Source organism: Fundulus heteroclitus, chromosome 7 (genome assembly GCF_011125445.2).
Source record: "Fundulus heteroclitus isolate FHET01 chromosome 7, MU-UCD_Fhet_4.1, whole genome shotgun sequence".
Lineage (NCBI taxonomy): Eukaryota > Metazoa > Chordata > Actinopteri > Cyprinodontiformes > Fundulidae > Fundulus > Fundulus heteroclitus.
Window position 1 is genome coordinate 27,870,068 of NC_046367.1, and position 25,495 is coordinate 27,895,562.

The window sequence follows — 25,495 nt, forward strand, 5'->3', positions numbered from 1 at the left end:
AAATTTTTGTACTTTGATACCTAATCTGTTGTTATTTTCTAAAGAAAGAAGTTGTGGCGTGAAAGTATTTAGATAAAAACATTGTTTTTCTTGCAATTTTCTTGCATGTCTCATGTTTTAATAGCATAGGAAGAAAGCTGCCTTAAATAAGAAATGTTGCAGCATTCTTGTGCATTATTTTTTTAGCTGTGACATACATAATTTCTTATTACTTTGGTTCATAATTATCTGACCACATGGGGGCCACTCATAGAGAATTGACATTTCCTCACCAGATGGTGAGTTAATCCTTAAATTGGAAAAGAATACAATGAGACAGTATTAGGTGCTATAGCACCTTCTTTGGTATTCCAACCTTTGATACAGGAAGAAAACACTGCCTTTTTCCCCCCATTTGGCACTGGGTGGAGTTTAGATATCATGCTACTTTGTTGTGATTAGACAAAGATTATGGTTCAAGTTGAGGGACTCTTTTGTTGTAAAAGACCAATTTTCTCAGTCTTGTGAATTATGGCATTTTTTAATAATGTCACTGTGTTCTCTTCATCAGGTTATTATAGTTATAAAGTCTAATGGTTGGAATTAATCACAGTTGTGAACTGGTCCGGTGAACAGGATAATTTGTGAATTTCCAGTGGGCCAGCTTGTGTGAAAATCACATGACTTTCTGTGAAGCCTTGAAGTAAAAGTCAAGATGTTGGATTTGTTCTCTTCTTCCTTGGGGCAGATGAACTTTTGGGTTATGAAGATGTTAGGGAGAAGCTCTTGGTCAATGAACCCTCATGTAGAAGGGTTACAATCTGCCTCTCCTCTCTCTTGAAGTGTATAAGTGATCCCTTGAGAAGCGAAGTAACTATGCAGACAGAGTCTTACAGAATTACAGCTTCTGCTGTATTTGTGCTGTAAGGTTAAACATGTTTTACCAACTGCTTGCGTTAAACAACTGTGTTCTTTTGACTAACAAGCCATTTGAGTATTCCCCCATATTATGCACTGCAGAACACAATGAAGGCTGTCTCCTGGAGTTGACTTGGATTAAACCAGTGCTTGCATTCCACTGGAGTGTGCTGGACCCAAGCGTTGAGTATGTGTGTAAATTTTGCTGTACTTAGGGCAGTAATGGAAGATGTTGCCTCTGGGGCCTTTTGGCCTGAAGAGTCATGGTTTAATGAGCTTCGCTGAGAAAAAGAAATGACAGCCCAACCTCACAATTTACTGAATTAGTGGGAAAAATGAGAAATACGAGCTCCTGTTAAATCCCGTAGAGTTTATCACAGGTTAGGCTGAAAAAAAAAAAAAAAAAAAAAAAAGACCCAGATGGGACTTAAAAGTGGAGTAAGTAAACAAAAAAATACCTCTGCATTTATTCAGGTCCCCTTTTCAGTCTTTATAAAGGATAATCATTCTGCTGTTTGGTTTATAAAGTAAGTAAGGTTTATCTATAAGGTACTTCTCACAGACACAAAGTCACAAAGTACTGTTCAGGAAAATAAAATTTAAGATATACCTAACAAGAAAAAAACATGTAAAAGGCACAATACATATACATAAAACACATATAAAATCAGGACATAAAAGACTGGCTTGTAGCTCACAGCAAAGCATAATCTATTAGCTAAATAATTTAAAATGCATTATGTTTCAAATAAAATGTCAATGATTTCGTTAATATTAAAGTAATTCCATTTATACTTAAAAAAGTTGCCTTTGCTCAAGAAATAAATGTTTCTTACAAAGGTCAAAATAAATGATTTTTTTAATAATATTTTAATTTGTACTTCCATCATTTTTCAAATGCCCTATCTAAATGACAGCAGATACTTAGATAAGCTGTGTAAACTCTAAGGGATTATTCATTGTAAAAGACAAGGACAATTTGGGTTTAGTTTATAGTTGTATACACTATATATAGTATAGTACATAGTTTGTCATGCATTTTGAATAAACGGTAATGGTTTATTTAAAAGAACGTTTGTGATTTTTTTCTTTTGGTCCAGTTCCTTAAAAATTATTTAAAATTAAATTGCATGGTTTTTTTTTATCTCAAAACAGCTGCAGTTACATTACAGCCTATTGTATGGTCTTTCCTGTTACTATAAATGAAACCCATCTAATAAGACTTTATAGGGTATTTTCTATAGCGGTCTGATGTCCTTACACTCAAAACAATATGAACAGTATCAGAATAAAACAGCATTGCTGTTAGTCACCTCAGTTTTATTTATGTTAACAAGCAAATACTTAAGTTGAAACAGAGGACATTTATCATTGATACAATAGAGGAAATTCATTCAGGATTATGAACTACAAATGACTGTTTTTGGAATCACAAAGTAAACAAGCAATGTTCAGAGTTAAGAAGACTTCAGCAATTGCTATAGGGCCATTTATCCACAACCTACATGCTTCTTTATATATAGCACTGCGAGATCTAAATTAGCTTGAAGATTCAGAAAATTAGTCTACGGTTGCATAGCAAAACAACATGTCTACATGTTGCTTCAGGTCTTTTTTTAAGGAGTAAGGTGCAGCTAAAGTACATGGACTGAAGCAGTGAAGCAATCATGAAATTGTAGTGTAGTGTTCAGGTATAATCACACTGAACATTTACTACCACATTTTCTCGTACAGCTGTGATGAGGAGGTACAGGTGATTATTTTTATTTGAACAAACAAACTCCAAAATCATTTACAAAAAGCTGGGATGTCCCAATCAGGAATATTTTTTTTCCACAATACTGATATGAGTTAGTTAAGAATAGGGCTAGATATCAATATTTTCAAGATTTAGAAGCAATTCTTTCTTTCCGATCCGATCTCGAAATGGATTGCTGGTATTTGGACACTAACCTGACGCGTTATTAAAAACATGATATTTTAAAATCACCACCCGGAGTGGAGCCGGCATTTCCGGTTATATGAATCGATCTCTAGGAATCAATATGAGAATCGATGCAGAATTGGATTTTTTTTTTTAACACAGCCCCATTTAAGAATAGACTTTAAATTATCTTTGTTGAAGCACTTTGACAAACATCCTCCCAGCAGAACTCTGAGGTCAGCAGACCTGAAGCTTTTTGATGTTTCTCGGACTCGTCTTGTTAGCCGCAGACTAACAAGGGTCCCAGTCCAACACAATCAATGCCTATCATATGCTTTTAAACATGGTAGCTTTACCCTAACTGTATTATCAGTGTTACAACCCATCTAAAATGGATGACCCTTATTCTGCAATCCATCGAATTCCTTCTTCTGTTCTTCTTTTTCCCCGACAAGAGTTTCTGCAGGTGACCCTTAACATTGTGCTCAAACAGTTAAAGAAAACTGTGTTAAGAAAGTTACTAAAATGCCCTAACAACTCTATATCTGACTTAACAGCTATAGCCTTATGTAAGCTCACGTCTTGTTTCTGTTAGCAATATTTTCATGTGGTTTCCTCTCTGTTTTGATATGACTCATTTATAATTCAGTTTGTAACATCATTTTAAACTATTCTGGTTAGATTGAGTGCTGACAAAACATTCAGAAAAAGCTTTTCTTACGCTCCAAAAATGACATGCTAGTACAAAAGCAAAAAACAAAAAACAAAAAAAAAAAAGAATCTAGCTTAAGACACTATAATGCCATTTTGTCAGCCAAGAACAATAAAATAGGCAGGGATTGTTAAGAATTGGCCATTTGTCTGGCTCGGGATTAGGCAGATACAATCACTGACAGTGGACCTACAAAAGGCACTTGGAATTAAGATAGGTCTTGGATTCCTAAAAGGCTGCCCGGTCCCCATGGATGATTTGGGACAAATGGCCACAGCAAAAAGTATTTAATTTTTCTAATGTGGTTAATTTCACATGTGTCCATTGCTAAAGTGCTATTTAACCTGTAAAACCTAAATTCAGTGACATTTAAGAACTAAGGTAGATGTTAAACAAGAAATATTTGATGTAGACAGAAAGAAATAATAATACACAATCAATCAAAAATACTCAGTGGTGCACAGATAAATAAAACAAGAATTATCTCATAGTGGTAAAATATCTTCCAGTTTAAGTTCCTGATGCACAAATGGGGGAAATTAGCCTCTCCAAAGTTTATAGAAAAATATCCTTTGATTTGAATGACATCTTAATTCAAACAAAAGCATAACAGTTACTCTAAAACCATTGAACCATTTTTATACTGACTTATCATTGCAGCGTCATAGAGGAGCTGGTGCCTTTCTCTAGCATTCAATTGGGCGAGAACCAGGGTGGCCAGTCCATCACTGGACAAAAACATATAGTCTAAAACAAAATTCTGGCTGGTTAAAAACATTTTTTTTTCTTATAATGGCATGGTTTGATTTGAGTTAATACTTTTCTGTTGACTGAGCTTTTGTTTGACTGAGAGATAACTTGGTACCAATGTTACGATAATGTTTGTAATGAGGCTGCCAGGTTCCTGAGCTATTGACCTTGTGCAGCCCAGGACTTTTTGTCCATGCATTATGTGTGCACGACAAGGCATCAGCGACAGTAAAACTCTCATTCAAAAAGTGGCACCAAAGACATAACAGAAAAAAAAATCCATGTGTCAAACCACAAAAAAGAAGGGCAAATAACAATAAGGTTGATGAGAAAATGCTATTTTTGCCCATTGTCCATAACTTATCAACAGTCTATCAGATACAATAAAAACAAAATAATTACTCTAATTTCAGGCGAGAAATTACTTAAATCAATTATTTTCCTTTTTACAACTTGGGAATTGACAAAAAGCTAATTGTCGCTAGGCATTTGGCTGGACTGAGTGCTGTAGAATCAAGCTGAAAGCTTCAATGAAGCTTAACCCAGAATAAAAGGATAAACTGTGTCAAATAAACTGTCAAAATGAGCTCAGACTTATCACATTTTCAGATAAGAAAAATATGTTAAAGCCACAACAAGATCACTTTAGATTAAAAAAAAAGCTGCCTGAAACGCAGTGCCTCTGTGTACCTGCAGAAATATTGGAATAAATCTACAACCTGCAGAACCCATTCTCTCATATGAGTTTGCTAGGAGGATTTGTAAAGTTTATAGAAGCCAGAGATGTTTCCTGCTGAACTACTTATTGACTTAGTAAAGGCGTTTGCAAATACAAACCCTTGCCAGGAGAAGAGATTTCTAGTTTAAATTTTAAATGGCTTATTTGGGAAGTTATGTAGGAGCCCTCACTAACATGAACTCTACATAATGCATGTTGCTTGCTGCGGTTGATGTTGGTTGATTGAATTAATAAAAGCAGGTCATGAGATGTGTTTGAAGTTAAAGCACCGTTTTAATGTAATTTATGAAGCTTTTGAGGCATTAGCTGTACAAAATCAGTGAAGCAGTGTATACGTTTCAGACTACACACAGTTTAAATTAAATTTTCTTGGCTTAAACTGTTGTATAGCAAGTGAGCATAAAGAGAGTTTGCTTCACACACAGATGTTTTACTTTAGGAACCAAGAATAGTGTCCAAATCATGTAATTTGTTGTGACATGAAATCTTAAACAGGCCTGTTGGAGACCGAAAATATGAAACCCTTTTTAGCCTGTCGTCAGTAGGTGAGGATCTGAGGGAGGGGTTTTACCTTTGGCATTTCCAGCCTATAGCGAGGGAGAGAAGCTGTTGACTTTGGGATTATGCATCAAACGTCTGTTTGCTTTAATGGGCGCAGCCAGCAGTGACAAGGTCCACCATGCAGGTCAATGCAGCATGCTTTGCTACAGAGCATATGGAAATCAAAAGCAGCAAAAGGACACAACACCTTCTTTGTAATTTATCGACCTGAAATGCCCTGAAATGTTGCAAATTCTGCATATACTGTAGATCTGAGCAATAAGTGTACATAAACTTGTGCCATAAGTAATAAATATTTATATTTATGGTAACTGTGTGCTTCTTTCCACACTTAGACATTGACTTCATGAACTGCATCAGTATGTGGCCCAGCTGTTATTCATCTCTTTAAATCTTTCGCGCATATGACGAAATATAAAGTTTTCTCCAAGTAAACTGTGCATTTCAATAATAATTCTCGACAGTAGTATTTGAAATGCTGCAAATATGGGAAAATATACAATTTAATTCCTAAAATGTTTTTGGGACTGAGTGGTTTCGTCAGTGTGAAAATGAACAATCATCTGCCACATACTGTTTTTTTTTTTAATATTTAAATTGTACAGTTTGCACACATTATTTAAATTAATTACTAACATTTAATTTAGATGTTAATTAAAAAAAAGATACCCAATTGGTATCTTGAATCACTTTTAGCTGAATCAGATGAAACATGTCCTTTGTTATATTTGAAGTCATCAGAATGTTGTTGTTGTTGTGGTTACCTTTTCATCCAGTGTAATTTGGTCATTAAACTCCTAATAAAGAATAAAGTGCCTTGGAATCTAGCGCATGTATTAAAATAATATGTTTACTAAAATTTGAATAACTGGTAATCGTTTAAATTTTTCATTAATAATATTAAAATAATTTTAAGCGTTGTTTTAGGCATAGCTCATTGTATTAAAGAACATTTAATTTTTTTTTTATCAAAGGCTAGAAAAGGATGATCAAGGCATTTAGAACAGCTGTCTTAAATTAAACAGAAGTCCCACCGACTGTGATTTGAATTTAGACAGAATAGATTTAAATAGATTTTAAAGCCACTTTCTGTCATTGTGACTGCAAACAAAAGGTTTTGCCACTGGAAGTAGTTTGCTCAACTTCCTGCTTAAGATCCTGAAAAGCATGCTTTTCCAGTCACATTTCACCCCTGATGAGAATATCCTCTGCTTGACACAGTGGACTCTAAGCGTTTTAGAGATGAGTCGTAATTCACTGCCTTGGTTGGCCAGGACGGGAAATGTGTGGACAGTAGCCCTGGAAAAGACGATAACAGAGGGAGACATATCCTTTCTAAATGAGGGGTTAAATGGCACCCTGCTATCCAAAGATGGGAATTACTGCCACACGGAGATCTAAATTGAGTTTAAATTGTCTTAAGTTGATATGTAAGATGAATGACTGTCCGTAGCTGTGCCGATTACCATTTCACATTGTGTTAGATGGTCTCGCCCCACCCCTACTCCGAATATCTCTAGTGAATGTGAATATAAGCGTGAGCGTGTTTTTATTTATAAACATAATTGCTGGCTGTCAGCTGTATTTACGTGCTCATCAAGTAAAAAAGCTCTGTCTATGCAGATTAGAAGCAAACGTTTCCATAATTATGTTTATATTCAGTGATGAAAATCCTTGGATTGTAGCGATCAGTAACGATAAATACTTTTCAGCGCGTCCGCTGCTCCGGCGCCGGCTATTGTTGGTGCGAAGCGCTGAGTTTGTGCTGCTTAATTATGACATCCTACATGGTTTAATGTACCAGTCTGCTTCTGCTTGGCAAAAACACTTTCAGTGTGTAATCACGCTCAAGTCTGACTTTAAAGAGCTCATTACAGTGAGTTTTCTAAAGAGCAGCTTATTAAACACAGTTACCTAATAAGCATCTTTGGTGGTGCAAATTGGTAAAAATGGTAATGAGTCTGATTAGGCTGCGTTTCAATTACGACAGCTTTTACTCCCCCACCACCACGATCCTCAACCCCCCCCCCCCCCCCCCCCCTCCCCCCCTCCTTTTCCCCCCAAGCAACAGACGAAAGGAAGGTCCAGCTCTTTATGCTTGGGAACCTCCTGGAAGGCATTTCTCCTCCATTCTGCTTCTCTCTCTTCCTCGCCCGCCCGCTCGTACACACAAGCCGCGCGCACATGCACAGAAAGGGGAGAAGAAAACCACTCTGCCACCTCTGTGCTTCCTTTCAGTGGCACTGTAATGAATAGAGAATTGTGCAAGCGGTGGTCCAATTTGCGCACGAGGAAATTGGCTGGACAGAGTGGAGGCCCCAGCCTTGTTTGCTTAAAAAACGGCCTATAGGGCTCACCAAATTAATAGTTACCAAAAAGGTCAGCATCCCTGTTTCGTCGGCGACAATCGCTCAACCAGAAATTAAACAGCACGGCACCAAGTGACACGACTGCATTATCGCTTGCCAGATGCCATCCGTCTATGCCTTCTTTTCTCTTTGTTGAAGAGTGAGGCATTTATGGGCAGTAATTAATACATGACACTATTTATCAGGATCTGCTTTGGTCATAGAGATGAGTACACGGATATGAAGGTAAAATAATGTTCTTAAAGGGGTTTCTGTCATGGCGTTCCTGTGGTTTATAGTCGTTTTTATTGTGACTTGTCCCCCGCTGTCTGAAGCATACAGTTGCGCCACGCTCCTCTCTTTCCCACCTGTTGCTGTGCCTAGTTGGTCAGCTTTCTTCGGAAGGCTATTCCTTTTTTTTAACAAAAAAAAAAGCCAAGTTCAGCTCCCTGTGAATATTTTCAGTAGCAAAAACCCTGCTGGGTAACGTCTAAAACCACAGTTTGAAAGCTAGGATGAAGGAGCGCAAGATATCAGAAAAAACATACAATATGTGTTGATAAAGGTAAATGTTACTATGATGGTCTGACTCTTATTTGGGTTATTTGCAAAGTTAGACTTCAGTTAGTCAGTAGTTTAATCCCACAATTGAGACAATTAAACACATTTTCAAACCAAATACAATATATTTGGTTTGGAATAGGGCTGATGTGATATGGCTGAAAAATGTATCACGATATAAGCCTTTCCTATCAGTTGATGTCGATTATTATTGAGTAGTGTTTTGTATACCTATTTGAAACAAACATTACATTTAAATTTGCGATATGTCTAAAAAATGTATCACGATATAAGCCTTTCCTATCAGTCGATGTCGATAATTATTGAGTAGTGTTTTGTATACCTATTTGAAACAAGGACCAGGGGGCAATAACCTGAACGTAAACTGTGACCCCCAACGCTATTTAAATATAACGTTTAACCTTTAAAATAGGTCAACCCTTCTAACAACCTTGCTTAGTCTGGCAGTGAGAGGTTGAATCCTTTCCTCTGCCTATATCCCCCAGAATACCATGTGGTTCTGGATCTGACTTCAGTGGAATTGTTGAAAATTGTATTGGACATATTTTCTATTGATATTGATCAGGTGTGTATCGCGATATATGTTGATATTGATTTATTGCCCCACCCTAGTTTGGACGTATTGCAGTGATTTATTGGGAAATGTCTACCTGCATCATTGTACAATTTTTTTTTTTTTTTTTTGCAATCAAACAATTTTGTTCCATGTCAGTGCCACTTCATATTGACTTTACCTCAACATCTACCCTCTTTAAACAGTTTCTGTAGCATTATACAGCAACCATTACCAGTTACTGGCGTACAGAAATTAATTGCATAGAACTTATAATTAGCTAGTATTTTTTTCCAACTGAATCTTTACTAAGCTGTTATTGTCTGGAATGATATTGACATGAAAATATTTATGATGTGTTCTGCGACCCTTCTACAAACAGCTAGTCTGTTGAGCAGGGGGCTGCAGGTCGGCTACCGGAGCAGAAAGCCCTACTAATTAACTAGCTAATATCAGATTGTTAGAGTTATAGTGTATCAAAATGAAAATAATAAATTGTAAAAATAGATATTAGAACTGCAATATTCAGCATATCAACATTTTAGCAGCTTTTCTTTTCACTTAAAATCAAAGGTGTTGTTAAATGTTTCAAACTTTAATTTCTGTGCTAATCCTGAGATACCCTGAAATCGGGGTATTTTTACTCTGTTTTGTCATAGTGTGAGAGTGTTGTTCTTAATTAGATTTCACATAAAGGGGAACATAGTTTAAATTACTTTGATTCCTACAAAATTTGGCCAAATTAAAAAAAAACAAAAAAAAAAAAAAACTTTTGTGACGCAAATGGCCCAGAGTTTATCCTGGACGTTTAAAAAGACCCAAGAAATGACAAAAGCAAAACAGTTTAACAAAAGCCCTTTTCTTGTTGGTGACTGATCAGTGGAACTTGAGCTTATGTCCTGAGGCGATGTGAAAACATTCCTGTTGTTAATGATCTCTAATTATACTATTTCTGAGAACGACAAAGGAACCCGTAGATGTTTTTTTTTTCTTTTTCTTTTTTCAGTGCAGGTTGAAAATAGGGCAACATTTTACTGCAGTACCAAAGGACCAGACTGCAGTCCACTTATCTCTTTGTGTCTGTATATGGAGTATGTTTGTGTAATTGTTTGTGTTGTATTTTTCTAGAGAACATTATTTATTGTGATGGAAAATGTGCATAAGGTAATTTAAGGTTTGCAGTTCCCATGCAGTCCATTTTAGTTAGAGATGTAATTTTTTCTCAATGCATAATACAAAGAATTTAAATGTGTGCATTACTAGCACCAGTGAAGGACGCGCAAGGCGTCAGTGATATTTCACATTAAGTGGGTCTCTTTGCACTGTTTAAATAATTTTTTTTAATGTTAACAAAACGTGCAAATCTCTTTTTAGCTGTGCGCTGTATTTTGACTGTCTTGGATTTTCTCCGTTTTATATGAAACACCTGATGCTCAGTGAGCTCAAGTACACTTTGTGAGTAGCTCCTCTTTGATTTGTCCAAAGTGGCAAATTGTTCAGAGAGGATTTGCCGTAATAGAAGAATCTCTCTCGGCGTGAGCTGTGTGCAATTTTGCTATTGACAAAATGGGCCTTGAGTGTTAAGGAACTCAACTGAATGATTTTTACAAAATCCATTATCCCGCTACTCTCGCTCCAGTGTCACAACCGTTTTAGATTCTTGGCAGACAATACAGCACTCATTGCTGTTTCCTCAATACTGGTTTAATTGCCAGAGCAATTTCTTTTTTTCAATCTGTACTTTGATTTAAAAAAGGAATGGAAAATGTTATATTTAACAATCGGATCTACATAAAAAAAAAAGATTTACATTCAAAATAAATATTTTTAATATATTTTGCTATAAAACATGGAGATGCACTAATCAATCAGTCAGGGACTGAAATCAGTCAGTTTCTCTGTGATTTACTCTAACGGTCAGGTAATTTGTTTTTCGCCAAAACTCCTTTTTTCCAGTTTAGTAAGAAATCGGATAGTGGTCATTTGGCCTATGCCTTGATGCATGAATGGCAATAATCTGTTTGCATTATTTTTTTTCTCTTTTTTGTGTTTAAAGTCATTAGAATAAATAAAATTTAATTAATAAAAATTGGAGGCGACCGATCATCTGTCAAAGAAAAACAGAAATTACCATCGGCTAGGAAGCACCTGATTGGTGCATCTCTGATAAAAGACACATTGCATGACTGGTTTTTAATAGTTTAATAGTCTCAGTTCAATGCAAATCCATTAATTTCTATTAATCTATTACAAATCCATTTAAAATGTGAATCACTGTGTTTTACACATTATGATATTTGTCTGACAATATCAGTCTGTCACTATCCATTAGGATTTTTTTCATGTTTTGATCACCTCATTTTTACCCACAAGCTTATTGCCTCAGGCTCCCCCCCCACCCCCCCCCACCCCCTTTCAGTCTTTCGCTTGGATGGTTGACAACCATGCAAGCCATAGCACAGATCTCTTTGACTAAAACCTTGTAAATTAACACAATTAGTGCAGCATCATCCTGCTAATTAGTTGCTGGTGTCTTGTGTGGCTGGTTGGCAAATGGCTGGGAGGAAATCAGAAGGGAATTCACAGACAAACTGTGCATTTGTAATCTGCCTCTGGACACTAGCTGTTTTTCAGTTTGAATCCTGTGATATCCGCTTAACCCGCTGAAGTATAAAGTATAGCGGCGTAGCGTCAGCAGAACAAAGAGAGCCACATGTTTGGATCATCTTCTCTCATGTGACTGAGTAGATCTCACTCAGCTTAATGGTGATGAAAGATGCACAAGACTTTGTTCATTATTTCAAGTTGTTTTGAGCGTTAATCTCCTGCAGACTATGTTCTGAGAGGGTACAAAAGGTTTCGTCAGCAGCACCCCAGAATGAAGAGGCACATCTAGAAAGATATGTTTATTTGCAGACTGACGTTAGGATTTAACTTGATGATTTCTGTCATTCAAACCCTTTAAGGCCTCTTAGAGAGGCTGAGCGAAGCTGCGGAGAAAAAGACAAGTGAAGCATGTTTCCTTTTTTTTTTTTTTCCCCTCCTCACTCTGTCGGGTAGGAAGCGGTAGGCAGACTCGATGTGGATGTAATTCATGCTGGGCTGAGGGCTTTGTGTGATGAAAGCAACAGAGCGCTGCCAAGGAAGATTGCTTTGCTGCTCTCCTCCAAGCAGATTTGAAACTGTCTCAGAATGCCTTAGATGAGAGTTGGATTATAGACCGACCTGCAATGTCTGTGTCATTCTGCTCTACGCTGGCTAGATTATTCCATGGTAACCAGGTGTTGAGTCCAATATCCTCATGCTTACCATCCAGTTAGTCTTGTCTGTTTGTCTGTGGAGTGTCCTTTTTAAATTTCATGCACTCTAGGAGCTCTTAGTGTTTAAACGTCTACGTGTTGATAGATAGAAAATATATTTGATTACTTTGATTTTTATTGCTGTTTAATAATGAATCGGCCTTATATAAATGAACTGGATTGAATTTAAATGAAATGGGCATGGGAGTCTGTGCAGTAATCTGCAGCTTGATGGGTCATAGAGTAGCACCATGCTGCATCCTCCCTCACGTGTTTCTGCACATTGCTGCTCAGCTGGTGGAGAGAAGGCTACCACAGTTTCCCCTTGCTTACCAGAAAGACAAATTTGACTGTTTGGACTCATGTTTGATTTAAAAAAGTAAATGCTGTTAGTTAAGTAGGGCTATTTTAAAACGATGGTTGGCAAGCTACGAGCAACTGCAGCCTCAGGAATGCTTCAGGTGCATATAGCCCTGCTAATTATCCACCCAATGTCCACTTGTTTTACTCCAATATGTAATATAATACAGTTGAGCCCAAAATTATTATAAACTCGGCAGATTTGGATTTAAAATTGTTTTATATTATCAAGAAGCTTGTTTCTGATAAGATATGAAACTACCATTTTTTAAAAGGTAACAAAACAATGTAAAGTTAGTATTATTTTTGGAAATTTTACTTACCTGATTTTATTTACGTTATTTAAAAAATTGTATGCTAAAATTATTTATACCTTTTCAAATAATCAATTAGAAAATCTTTCTTTCTATTACAATACGCAATTTCTCCTTATGATTGCTGGCCAGCTTTTTGGAGGTTTCCTCTGGTATTTTGACATTTTTTCTTTGGTCTTTAGCACCAAGTCTTTGAGGCTGGAGTGCCTCTTTGTCATCACTGTGTTTAGCTACAGATTAAAAGTTTATTATTACTTCCAGTCATAAAAGACAATGTTGGGCAAGTTTAAAATATTAGTATATACTTAAATCTTCTAGGAGCATGAAAAAGTTTTGCCTTAACTGTAAAATTAAATACTCAGCAGAAAAGTGCACAATAAGCAATATGCATTTTTTTTAAATGACTATGTTTTAGAGTCAAATTAACATTTTTGTTTTTTTTTCTTTAAAATGAAAAAATGATACATGTCAAAGAAACAATAATTAAAAAATTTCAGAATTCCGTATTTGGGAAATTCAACAGATGTTGGAATGGAAAGGTCATTATACATGTAGAGATCCTAATTCCAGGAAAAATTAACAGTGGCCTGTAATTTTATGAAAATGAAAATTGACCATTATTTTTTGTTGACTAAATAATCTCATACAGACATATGGCTATTGTGGGAAAAAAATGAATGCTTACTTGGACATTTCTTCCTTATGCATTCTGTCTAGGTCTAAAGATGCAGTGGACCCCGGAGCACACACAATGGGCAGAACAACACTTTGACATCTCATCCACTACCCGCTCTCCAGCACACAAAGTGGAGGCCTACAGGGGGCACTTACAGCGAACATACCAGTATGCGTGGGCAAACGATGACATCTCTGCGCTGACTGCCTCCAATCTGCTCAAGAAATATGCAGAGAAGTACTCTGGGATCCTAGAAGGCCCAAATGAAAGAGGCCTGCTGTGCTCCTACTCCGATAGCAGCAGTGGACTCGTGAATGGACGAAAGTCGGAGAATGAGTCCTGGCAGGAGGGGATTTACCCAATGAACTGTGCTCCAGATGTTATATCTGTGAGCAAAGCTGGAATGACAGCTGCCCTCCCCCCTACAGACGTGTCTGCGAGCATAGGAAGCTCCCCAGGGGTGGCAAGCAGCTTGTCTGAGCCTAGCTACTCCAGCAGTAACTGTGGGAGTCACCCAGCCACCACTCTTCACTCTGGCCTCCCCACTCAGGAATATACTGCCAGTTACAATGGCTCTTACCTGCATTCTACCTACAGCAGCCAGAGCACCCCGGCCCTGCCCTCCCCTCACCCCTCTCCCCTGCAGAGTGCTGGGCTCCTACAACCACCACCGCCTCCACCTGGTTTAGTGCCAAGCTACAATGCCGGCTCTCCCAACCTTCCCAACTACAGTTATCCTCCAGCAGGGTATACTTCACAGACTGCTGTGGGTCCCGGTTATAGCCCTGGGGGAGCACCGCCACCTTCTGCTTATCTGCCGTCTGGCATTGCGGCTCCCACCCCAATACCCCCCTCCACTCTGCCTGGCTACACCTACCAGTCTCACAATCATACGCCAATCGCACCTACACCTTTGAACGGCAGCTCATCCAACTCATTAAAACGAAAAGCTTTCTACATGAGCGGACATGGAGATGTGGACTCGAGCTACACTAATTTCAACTACAACCAACAGCGCTCCTCGCAGAGCCCTATGTACAGAGTAGCAGACAGCAGCGTCTCAGACTCAAGCAGGGGCGCTGGCTTTGAGAGAAACACAGAGCCATCGTCTTTAGCTTTTAAGCCAACCAAACAGCAAATGTCCTCTGATCAGCAAAGAAAATTCAACGTGCACTCCGGCAGAGCGCTGACTCCTCCGTCTTACGGATCAACCAAAAACTCTGCGGGGGATCTAAGAACCGGCGACGCCTACAGCAAGTTTGGATCCCCCATCATGAGCGAGCAAACTGAAGAGCACAGACAACACATCTCCCACTCCCTTTCAGGGCCTGATATAGGAACGGCTACCTCGTCCATCCACACTGCAGAGGAACAATTGAAGAGCAGCGATTCCGGTCTGGTGGAAATGGTTAACACTGAAATCCTTCAGCAGGGCTCTCCGGTAGACTGGACTGACATCGCAGGCCTAGATGTGGCAAAAGCAACTATTAAAGAAGAGATACTGTGGCCTATTTTGAGACCCGACATGTTTAGCAGTCTTGCCACATTACCTCGGAGCCTGCTTTTATTTGGACCTCAGGGAACTGGTAAATCACTCCTGGCACGGTGCATGGCCAGCCAGCTGGGGGCTGCTTTTTTGCGGCTGAGTGGTTCAGCACTGGTGACCAAGTGGCTTGGAGACGGGAGCAAGATCATCCAAGCTTCTTTCCTCGTAGCTCGCTGTCGCCAACCAGCGGTAGTCCTCATCAGCGACGTGGATCTGCTGCTGTCTGCCCAGCTCACCGAAGAGAGCCCAGTAAATCACCTCAAGGCTGAGCTCCTCATCCAGCTCGATGGTATTCTGACCTCTGCAGAGGACCACGTTCTTGTGGTCTGCTCCACAACCAAGCCCGAAGAGATCCCCGACACCCTACGGAGGTACTTTACTAAGCGTTTGCTCATCCCGTTGCCTGATGGGACCGCTCGCCATCAGATAATCAGCCAACTTCTCTCGCAGCACAACTATTGTCTCAGTGACAAAGAAATGTCTTTATTGGTTCAGAGGACAGAGGGATTTTCAGGGCTGGATGTAGTCCAGCTGTGTCAGGAGGCCGTGGTTGGCTCTCTCCATGGCATTCCTGGGGCCGACCTTCCCAGCATCCATCCCAGTCAGATGAGACCCGTGGCGTATCAAGACTTTGAAAATGTATTTTGCAAATTCCAGCCTAGCATATCACAAAAAGAGCTTGACGTGTACACTGAGTGGAATAAAATGTTTGGCTGTAGCCAGTGAATGGGACCAATCGGACACAATTTCCTTACAATATGTTAAATAAAAATAAGTGTTTGGTCCTTTTTAAACAATACGAAGACAGTGGTGACGTCAACATTTTGTGTGGAGCTTTGGACACAGTATGGACATGATACAATGTTACAACCACATGCTTATTAAAATAACGTCAAAAGGATGCCCCATTTTTTTGTATATAAATATATACAAATATATATAGATATAATGCTGATTTTGAGATTTAGTTGCTATCAAGTGCCTGAGATGGTGCTGTTTTAAGTTTCTTTTTGCCTCACAATCTTCATTGGTGGTATGTGCTAATATAAAAAAAAGCTTTACAATGTGAAACAAACTCTTTTTTTTTTATTGCAACAGTGTTGTTCAGCTGCGTCTGTTTCGTGCTCTCTGTGAACTGTTGTGGTTAATTTCAGCTGAATTAAATTAATTGGCAGAATTTTCCTTGAGCCTCATTACCTTGCACAGGTTTCACGTGTGCATGTAAGTTGTTTAATTATAGCAAAACTCTCACGTACATATTTTTTAAAAATGATTTTATTTGCCTTGTAAACTTACATTCGGTCAGTGCAGTAGCCTTTATATTGTTAGATGTCAAGACGGAAGGCGGTTTGAGTTTGAATGAATCCCCTCAAGAACTGTTGGCACCAGTGGTGAAAGATGTGTAAAAAGCTTTAAAATGAATGCATATTATATTGCACTAGCTAAAACTCACACCGAAATATTTAGAAAATTCCAGCCTATAATTTGAGTACTTTTATTCAGTATTAAAAAATAGTGAGTTTTGCCAATAAAATCAATACCACTGCTATTGGTGCCCCAGCTGATATGACTTTTTTCAGCATCCTTTGCCAACAGGAAGCACTTTGTCTTCTCCCATTCCACTAGCTGCATAGTCCTCGGTCCTCTCTTATGTAGTCTTCTGTTCTCTTCTCTTTAGGTCTGAAAAAAGGTTTGGCCACAGAAGAAGGTTGGTTTGGGGACTGGGGACCCATTTCTTTGTTAATTTGACAAAATGTTTTAAAACGTTATAATGGACGTAATATATTTCTGGCAGAGTTAATTAAGATGTCCTGTACTTTTGGGGAATTCCAGATGTCGGTAACTCTAACATGGTTTTAAAGGAACAGAAACAAGCCCAAAGCATTACAGACCCTCCACCATACTCAACAACGGGCTTCCAGTGCTTTTTCACATATTGATCCCTTGTTTTACACCAGACCCGCCTAAGAGTTTGTTGCTGAAAAGCTCGGTCTGAGTTTGTGAACGCACAGATACCTTGAGAATTCAGCTTGCAGGAAAGGTTAGTAGATATAGCCCAGATTAGCTTTTTATTGTAGACATTGTTTTTTTTTTTTTTTACCTCTAAAGACCTGCACATTCTGTTGTCTTTCCCCTTTTGAGTGTCGGCTTAGAGAAATGGGCATCTGTCGTCCTATTTATATCCTAGCAAAATGAATATCATATCATGAATACATTCTAGACACTTTAAATACCTTAAAAATGTCAACAGTATACACACACACACACATATATATATGTGTATGTATATATATATATATATATATGTATATATGTATGTATGTATTATGTTTATATATATATATCGTGTATATTATCTATAGAAGTATAAGATTGAGATTATGATATATATATATTAAATTATATATATAGATATTACATATATTCTATATATATTGGTATATGTATCTCTCTCGGTCTCTCTCTCGCTCTCCTCTCTCTCCTCTCTATCCTCTCTATCTCCTTCCTCTCTCTCTCTCGTCTCTCTCTCTCAGTCTGTTCTCTGTCTGGTCTGTATCTCTCTCTCTCCTGTCTGTACTGTAGTGTGTGTTGGTGTGGTGTTGTGTTCGCCAGTCCCTCCTTATAGGGTTGGTATTTTCTATAAAACGATTCCTTAAAAACAATTCCCCTGGATTAAATTAAGGACATGATTTGTAGTTTAATGTCAAATTATGCTACTGCAGTACAGGATGCATTTATTTTAAGGCTTTTTACACATCTTTAGGTTTGGAGGATGCTGTTAATTGTAACAGCCTTCCTCAATATATTGCTAGAGTCATTTACTAAACAAATAATTCACAGGGAGGAATTTGGGCATGTTTACTGTTTTCTATTTGAAAACTCAGGAATGTGTTAGTGATATGTACTTCACAAGCTTGTATTAAAACACTCCATGTGGAAAACATTCGGCTGGCATTTAAAATTGCGTCATTAAAATCCGAAGGGCTTTTTTTTAATAGCCCGAAAAGCTCAAAACGACAAGGTCCTGCAGTTGAATGTATGAGGGGATAATTATGGTTTGTTTCCAAATCTTAAAAAAATCAATTTGTTTAGGATTCTCAGCCTTTATAAATAGAATTTGGTATTGCAATTACTGGTTTGCCTTTGGAAGTAGCAGCCCCATTCTGTGGGGTGGAATTGCAGCCTTGAGCTAATACATTTACTGTTTTGAATTATTATTTCATTCCTATTTCCTGTGGGCTGCAAAGTTACGAACCTTAATTTACAACAGTTACAATGATCTTGTTATTTAAATCCCAGCTTTTAGATTGAAGTGTTCAGCTTGTGCCGAGAGAAATTGAAAAAATACAGACAAACATCTTTGGGTCGAGAGAGACTGCTGATCCAAGCTACGTTTCCCTCTCCTGTCGGCGGCTTATCATTCATGAGAAACCAAGGATTATGTACAGTGTAAGTTTCTTTGTACCTTGTTGTGTTTATCTCTGAAAGACAAATTCACAGTGACATCAAAATGTCACCACATGCCGATCTTGCTTCATGATGATGCCCAACTAAAAACAAAACAGTATTTTGTGTAACAGCTACAGGCTTTACATTTTAGTACGTTGTTTTTCAACACACAATGCACTTAGAGGGGAAATACCACTGAAGATGACTCTCTTTGCCTTTGCCTTTGGACAATTTGGTTTTTATCAGCTTATATTCAGCGCCGGATAATGTCGCTGTCCCTTGTTTAAACCCCAAACCTGCAATTTCAGATGGAGATGTTCCAGAAACCTCAGTGATTCTGTGTGCATACTTTCTGTCTTAAGGTATTTCAATGTGAAGTTTTCACAAAAGTCTTTTTTTTTTTTTTTACTGTATCTCGATATCCATTTAGTTGCATTCCTTATGTTCTAACCTCACACAGTTTCTGTACAGAATATCACTGTTTCTTTTTCCTCCCATATCTTAAAACTGTTGCTGTATTATTAAACTGTTTTCTGCCAATGATTGCAACATTTCCATAGAACATTTCCAACAGTGTATGAGTCAGTCTGAGAGCTGAATTGGCAACTAAAAGCATTGAATGTATTATGCTGTGAGCAGAGCACTTGCACACTGAAGCATGCCAGAGAAGAAGAGAGCACTGACGGGGTATTTGTACAGGAAACTGCAGATGCACTAACAGACTGTAACTGACCTAATACAGTATTTCTTAATGGTTTACCATATTTCAATTTTTTTAATCTAATTAAGCCTGTTATTCATTGAACCTTTGTTTGAAACCAACAACTTCTTAACGTCCGGACTTTTGAAGAGTTTCCAAAATAATAGCACAGGTTGAGAAAGTTCTTCATTTGTCCAGTGATACTTGACTCTACTTTTCCATTATGCGTAATGGTGTATGCGTGCTCAAGTAAAAAGGAGCATTATTAGTTTAAATATGAAGATACAGATGTGTGTGAATTGAGTGCCTATATGTGTTTTCTTAAGGTTGTAGGTCATTCATTTTAGTCCTTATCACTACTGAGTTGCCTTTTTTTTTTATCCATTGGAACTGTTTTCACAAGCTAATTATTTTGTTTTTGTAGCTTTGGTGTACAGAGACATAAATCTCCCAAAATTATGACGTCTGTTTCATAGAGTGACGTGTTGAAATTGTTTAAAAAATGTTGTAGACATTGTTACCCATGAATCATTCAGATGATTATGGTTCAAATTAGTTATTGAACATCAAGCTGTTTATTATTGTTGTTAATTTATCCCTGGAACCAAAGTAAAACACTTTCTCTGGTACAGTTCGCCCCTTCACCGGCTGGTACCCTCATGGCCATTTCGCCCCGTTTTGTACCACTTAACAAACCATTTTGTACCCATGCAGCCAAAACCACGGTGACTCTGTTTGTTTGTCGTGTAGTTTGGTGTTTTCATGATCTGTGAAGATAAATCATCATAAAATGACCTGAGGTTTACAGATAATTAAAATTCAATTGTATTTTATCTGACAACGTTGTATTATATTCTGTTTCTAATTATTTTGGTTCTAATCCCCATTTGAACAAACTGATACATTTAAAACATGACAGATTACAACTTCTGATGAAATCACTATAACTTGTAGAGACCCCCTGTCGGCAGCTATTATTTATTAAATGCATGTATTCATTTGTCCTTACAGTAGACTACACATTGTCCGCTATCAGAATCTATCAATATAACACTGCAGTATCACAGCGCAAATATTTTAAATAAAATTTAATACTTGAACAAAATGGGTTTTATTTAATATTTCCTTCCAGCCATACCTTAAGAGTAGTGATGGGTGGTGCTTCTTTAGTTTTCACACCCTGGCATTTTTATTTTGTTTGCATGTATGTGTGCGCAACTGCAATTATTAACAATCAGCAAAAATGTATCTGAGTTCATTGAGGCAGCTGGCTGGCAGTGCGCAGCAATAGGGGTGAAAGGGGTAGCAGTGTTCTACTTAGTGCTCCATACAGTCAGGGTAAACTTTAATCCTTCGGGCCCTTTCTCTCGCATCTCATTAATAGGATTTTAGCATTCTGATGAAAATTTTATTGGTTTTAGAGCTTTTACTTTTTAGAACCGTGGTATACTTAAATACAGGTAACCAGCCCATGCCTGGTGGTAGTGGTTATTAGTAGAATAAAGGAAATTACTTTAAATTCTCAGTACGGACCCCCCCAGCCACGAATTTACCCGTGATCAGCACGAGCGGTCCAACAGTAGACTCGTCCTTCATACCGAAACTTGCACAGGGATGAAAAGGTGAAGAGGCAAAAATGACCAGCATCTATATAATAAGACTTTTCTTTTAAAATGATGAACACACTTTTTTAAGAAATTGTGACTTAGTGCTCTTGGATCCACACTGTAACGTTTGCTTATTTAAAAAGAAAAGTTTCAAACATTTTGAATGGTGCCTACAGGCACTGGAAGTATGTGATGCTTATTAGAAGGTACGCTCCCTCAGAGTAAATAGTTTACAGCTTCGTATTTGAGCACAAGAAAAGCACGAAGGGAACAGTTGTCAGAAAATGTCAATTTGTCGGGATGTTAAGCATAACTGGATAATTATTTTATTTTAAAGGGGTGCATTATAAAAACCAGGCGTTGGAATAACAAGCACATACCTTACAGGCTGAAGAGCTCAGCAGTGAAGCAGAGAGCTGTGGTAAATCTATGTATCAGTCAGTGGTATCATACATGATAAAAGATGCGGTCCCATACAGTTGAAACTAGATGTTTACAAGCACTGTAATTAAAAGCCACAACCTATCTCTCACTGTCTGACATTGAATCAGACTGAAAGCTTCCTCTTTTTTCTGGGTTTATGGGGATTTTAAAAATGATAATAAATACATGATAAAAAAATTACTTTTTGCCTAAATGAGAGAGAGAAGGATACATTATTTTTAGAGATTTCTCCCCTATTTAAATTCAGATGGTTACATACATTTCCTCTGTGTTTTACCTATATTTTACGACTTGGGTCAAACGGCATGAATATCCATCCAGAAGCCACCAGTTTGCGGGACTTTTGCTTCATTTCTTCTTACAGACTGGTGTAACTGAGTCAGGTTTGCAGGCTCTCAGCTCTGTCTACACATTTTCTGTGGGACTGATTAAACGCTTTTGTGATGGTCATTTCATAACACTGACTCTGTTGTGCTTGAGCCACTTTGTAACTAACTTGGCTGTGTGCTTAGGTTTGCCGACATTGTTGTCCATTTGGAAGATTCATTCAGTGCCAAATTTTAGCTTCCTGGCTGATGTCTTGAGGTGTGGTTTCCATGTTTTCCACATAATATTCTTTCCTCATAATGCCATCTATTTTGTGAAGGGTACTTTCTCTCGTGCAACAAATTCCCGCCACAACATGATGATCCCACCCCTGTGGTCTCATTCACATCTGGGATGGTATTCTCAGTCTTGCAAGTTTAAAAGCTTTATCCATCAAATTTAACAATGCTCATCTTGGTCAAACGCTGTTTCCTCTGAGGGGCACTTCAGTCTTGAAAAGAATTTTCCTAATACTGTTAAGGTCAACAATTATCTTACTGTTTTTCTCTTCTTTTGATGTCACATAAGGAAGCAGTGTGTTTAAGGTGTTGCCTTGAAATACGTCCACAAAGTTGTGAAATAACCTTTCAGACGCTTAAAAAGCTATGACTTCCTCATGCGGGCATTTCAAATTTATTTAAAGACAATAATTTCTGTTTATGTAAACCTCTTGATTTGAACTAAAGGTAATTATATATACCTTAATATTTTGGCATCTAGCAAATAAAGATAATTTGGTAATCGTAAATGAGCTAAAGCTGCAAAGGTTTAGTCTGATTTAATGTGTGTGTGAGTGTGTGCGTTTTTACACAGTTTATGTGTCTGGTTTAATCTGTAATAACATGCTCTTATGTTTCTCTTGAACTCAAAGTTGCATTTGCATGACTTTATATATGATAACGCGCCAGTAGGACTGGGTTTTGCAAAAACAGTTCAAAATGTATGGTATAGATTTCACATTATGTTATCTTTAAAAAAAAAATAGACATATTGATTATTGAGTGTGGTATAATGAAAGGACCTGCAGTCAGACGGCACTTGAGCAGAGCCTTCGATAAGCACATCAAGTTTTCAAGCGATACAGACTCGGTGACTTAAATCGCTTTCTTTCAGTATTCCTGTAATTAGTTTAATGTTGAGAATTGCTTTTGCTGTATTTCTCATCCTAGTTTTTATTGTTCTGCATCTATTGAAACCATTTCTACCTCATTGCTGCATATTGTACTTGTAGTACTTATGTTGTTTCATCTTGAATGTCATGCGTTTGTGAATTACATGCCGTAAAAAAAAAAAAAAAAGAAGACAACATTGCCCTTGAATCTGAGCAGTCTACCTCAAAAAGACTGTCTATACACTGTCAAGTACAAGTCACAGAGAGAAAAGACGAAGACGAAAAAAAATGGCACCTTTAAAACAAAGATGAAGCTTACCTGCACATTCTGACATAAACCTTTTATTCTAGAATGACACTTTCTCATTGAGGTGTTGTGGACGGTATTTTCTGCGAGCTTTTTCAACGCAAACTGTTCCTAAAAACATTTTAAAATGAAGTTGCTTCAATTCTCTGTGAACTGTGTAGTGCCATGTTAATGTGTATGTACGTGCACTGGCAATTCTACATGCAAGCAAGAGGGGGTCAACCGTAATGTGTGGACATTCTGAATTTTTACTTTTCATACATGTGTACAGGAAATGAACTTGCACATAGCTGTACATATATATATTGTACATTTGCTACTGATATACAGCATACATACAAAAAAAAAAGCACCACATACCTGTTTATATGTGTGTATGTATTGCCATATTTACAGTACAGTCAACTTAATTGTATTTTAATTTCCCGGTACATAAAGGGTACTAAAAAACTGAATAAAGTTGTTTTCTCTCTCTTTTTCTGGGCCTGAAGTCTGGTTTTGTATCTCATTTCCCCTTTTCATTTAATTTCTGATGCCATGAGGAGCTGCCTGGTGCAAGCATCTTCAAAGCTATCAGGGGTAAAGCTTACAGTGAATAGTGTGTCTACTTTCCTACAAGATTTCTCGCTAGTATTTCACACACACAGTAAAACTAATTAGGCTAGCAACAATTAAATGGTTTTATTACACTCTTGCTAACAATAACAACGCATCCCGTAAAGCCTTTAAAAACTATGGGTAAAGCATGTTTTTGTTTTAATAAATATTTGATCTGAAATTCGAATCCTTAGACGAGACGATCAAAAAGGGAGTCTGAACCCCATTCCTGGGAATAATGATGCGATAAACTCCTCACATCATTATATGGTATCACCCAAAATAAGTCATAAACAGTTCTCTGATGACTTGAGGCATTCACATGATTCATGTCAGACCTACAAGTCTGAGCTCTGTTTAGGCCGAACACCATTCAGCGTCTTTCAAAATTGCATGTCAGTAAACAAGTGTATCAACACAAAGCGACTGTCCGCTGTCGCTGCATGCTCATCCTGGAGGAGTGATTGCTGCAAGTCATTGACCTGGTGCAACCTCCTGGGTTTACTTAGATGGAAAACATTTTTTTAATTCTATTTGGACAATTTGATAGAGCTGACTTTGTAGAGTGCCTTAAGATGATGTGTTGTGAATTTTGTGCTGTATGGATACACAGAATTGAATTACATATAAATTCAGCAAAAAGCCAAAATATGTGAGTATTTGAAAAAGAAAATTATAAAGGCATCATAACCCACTTTGAGAGATATTTAAAAAATATATTTTTGTCTAATTAGATAAATATACCATTTTGCCACTCAAAGGCTAAAATTTGGTTTCTCAGAACATTAGACTTCAAAATAAATTCCCTGAGTAACTCCAGGTAAGACACTCCTGGAGTTGTTTCCGGTTAAAGGGTGCCTTAACTTCTGCTTTCGACACTTTGTGAATCTTCTCTAAACCCCCAGAAGGCATTGCTTTACAATCCTCTCAAGGTCGTGGCTATCCCTGTGGTTGGTGCACTTTGTATTACCACACTTTTTCCTTTGACTCAACTTTCCATTGATATGCTTGGATAAAGTATTCTGCTGGACAACTGTTGAGTAAGCAGTCTTTCATACTCTGATCGATGACAATTTTTGGATTAAAAATATATATTTGAATTTTCTGATATAACTGGCCTAAAGCTAATGAAACACGTTTTCATTAACAGACATAAATCAAATATATAATCCGGTGTGTAGTAAAGCTTTTGATGTTCTAATTAATTATTAAACACCTGCTAACCAATGTCAATATATGAAAATCTGTGCTTAAAAAAACGGTAACATAATTGTTTAAAAGCCAATTACATTTTGAAGGTATGTAGACAGGAAATTTTAGTTGAATATACAATCCTCCAGTGAGGCAACATAGATAAATCCCATGAAATATTGAACTTATACTGCAAGAACCACATAGTTGGTGAAACCTATTAAAACCCCATTTTTTTTTTATTTAAGATGTTTCACTATAGATTCTCAGTATTAAAAAATTCTAGACTCAAAAGTAACTAAAACCCCAAAGTGAAACTAATTTGTATTTTGCATTTAGGGAGGAATAGAAGGAAAAACAAGAAGCTAAAATACATTAACTTTATATTTATATCTCTTTTTACATATCATTAAAAAATACATGTAAAATAAATGTGAACCAATTAGGGGTCAATGCATTTC

General features: G+C 37.5%; 1 protein-coding gene across 3 annotated transcripts in view; it reads left to right on the forward strand.

The window, feature by feature from the left end:
- The window catches only part of fign (fidgetin), a 37,157-nt gene extending 20,714 nt beyond the window's left edge, over positions 1-16,443 (forward strand). For all 3 annotated transcript variants that reach the window (XM_012874021.3, XM_021322330.2, XM_021322331.2), the window contains one exon: positions 13,757-16,443. In XM_012874021.3, coding sequence (XP_012729475.2) covers positions 13,765-15,987 — 2,223 coding nt within the window. In that variant the 5' untranslated portion in view covers positions 13,757-13,764 and the 3' untranslated portion in view covers positions 15,988-16,443. The remainder of the gene's footprint in view (positions 1-13,756) is intronic.
- The last annotated feature ends 9,052 nt before the right edge of the window (positions 16,444-25,495 follow it).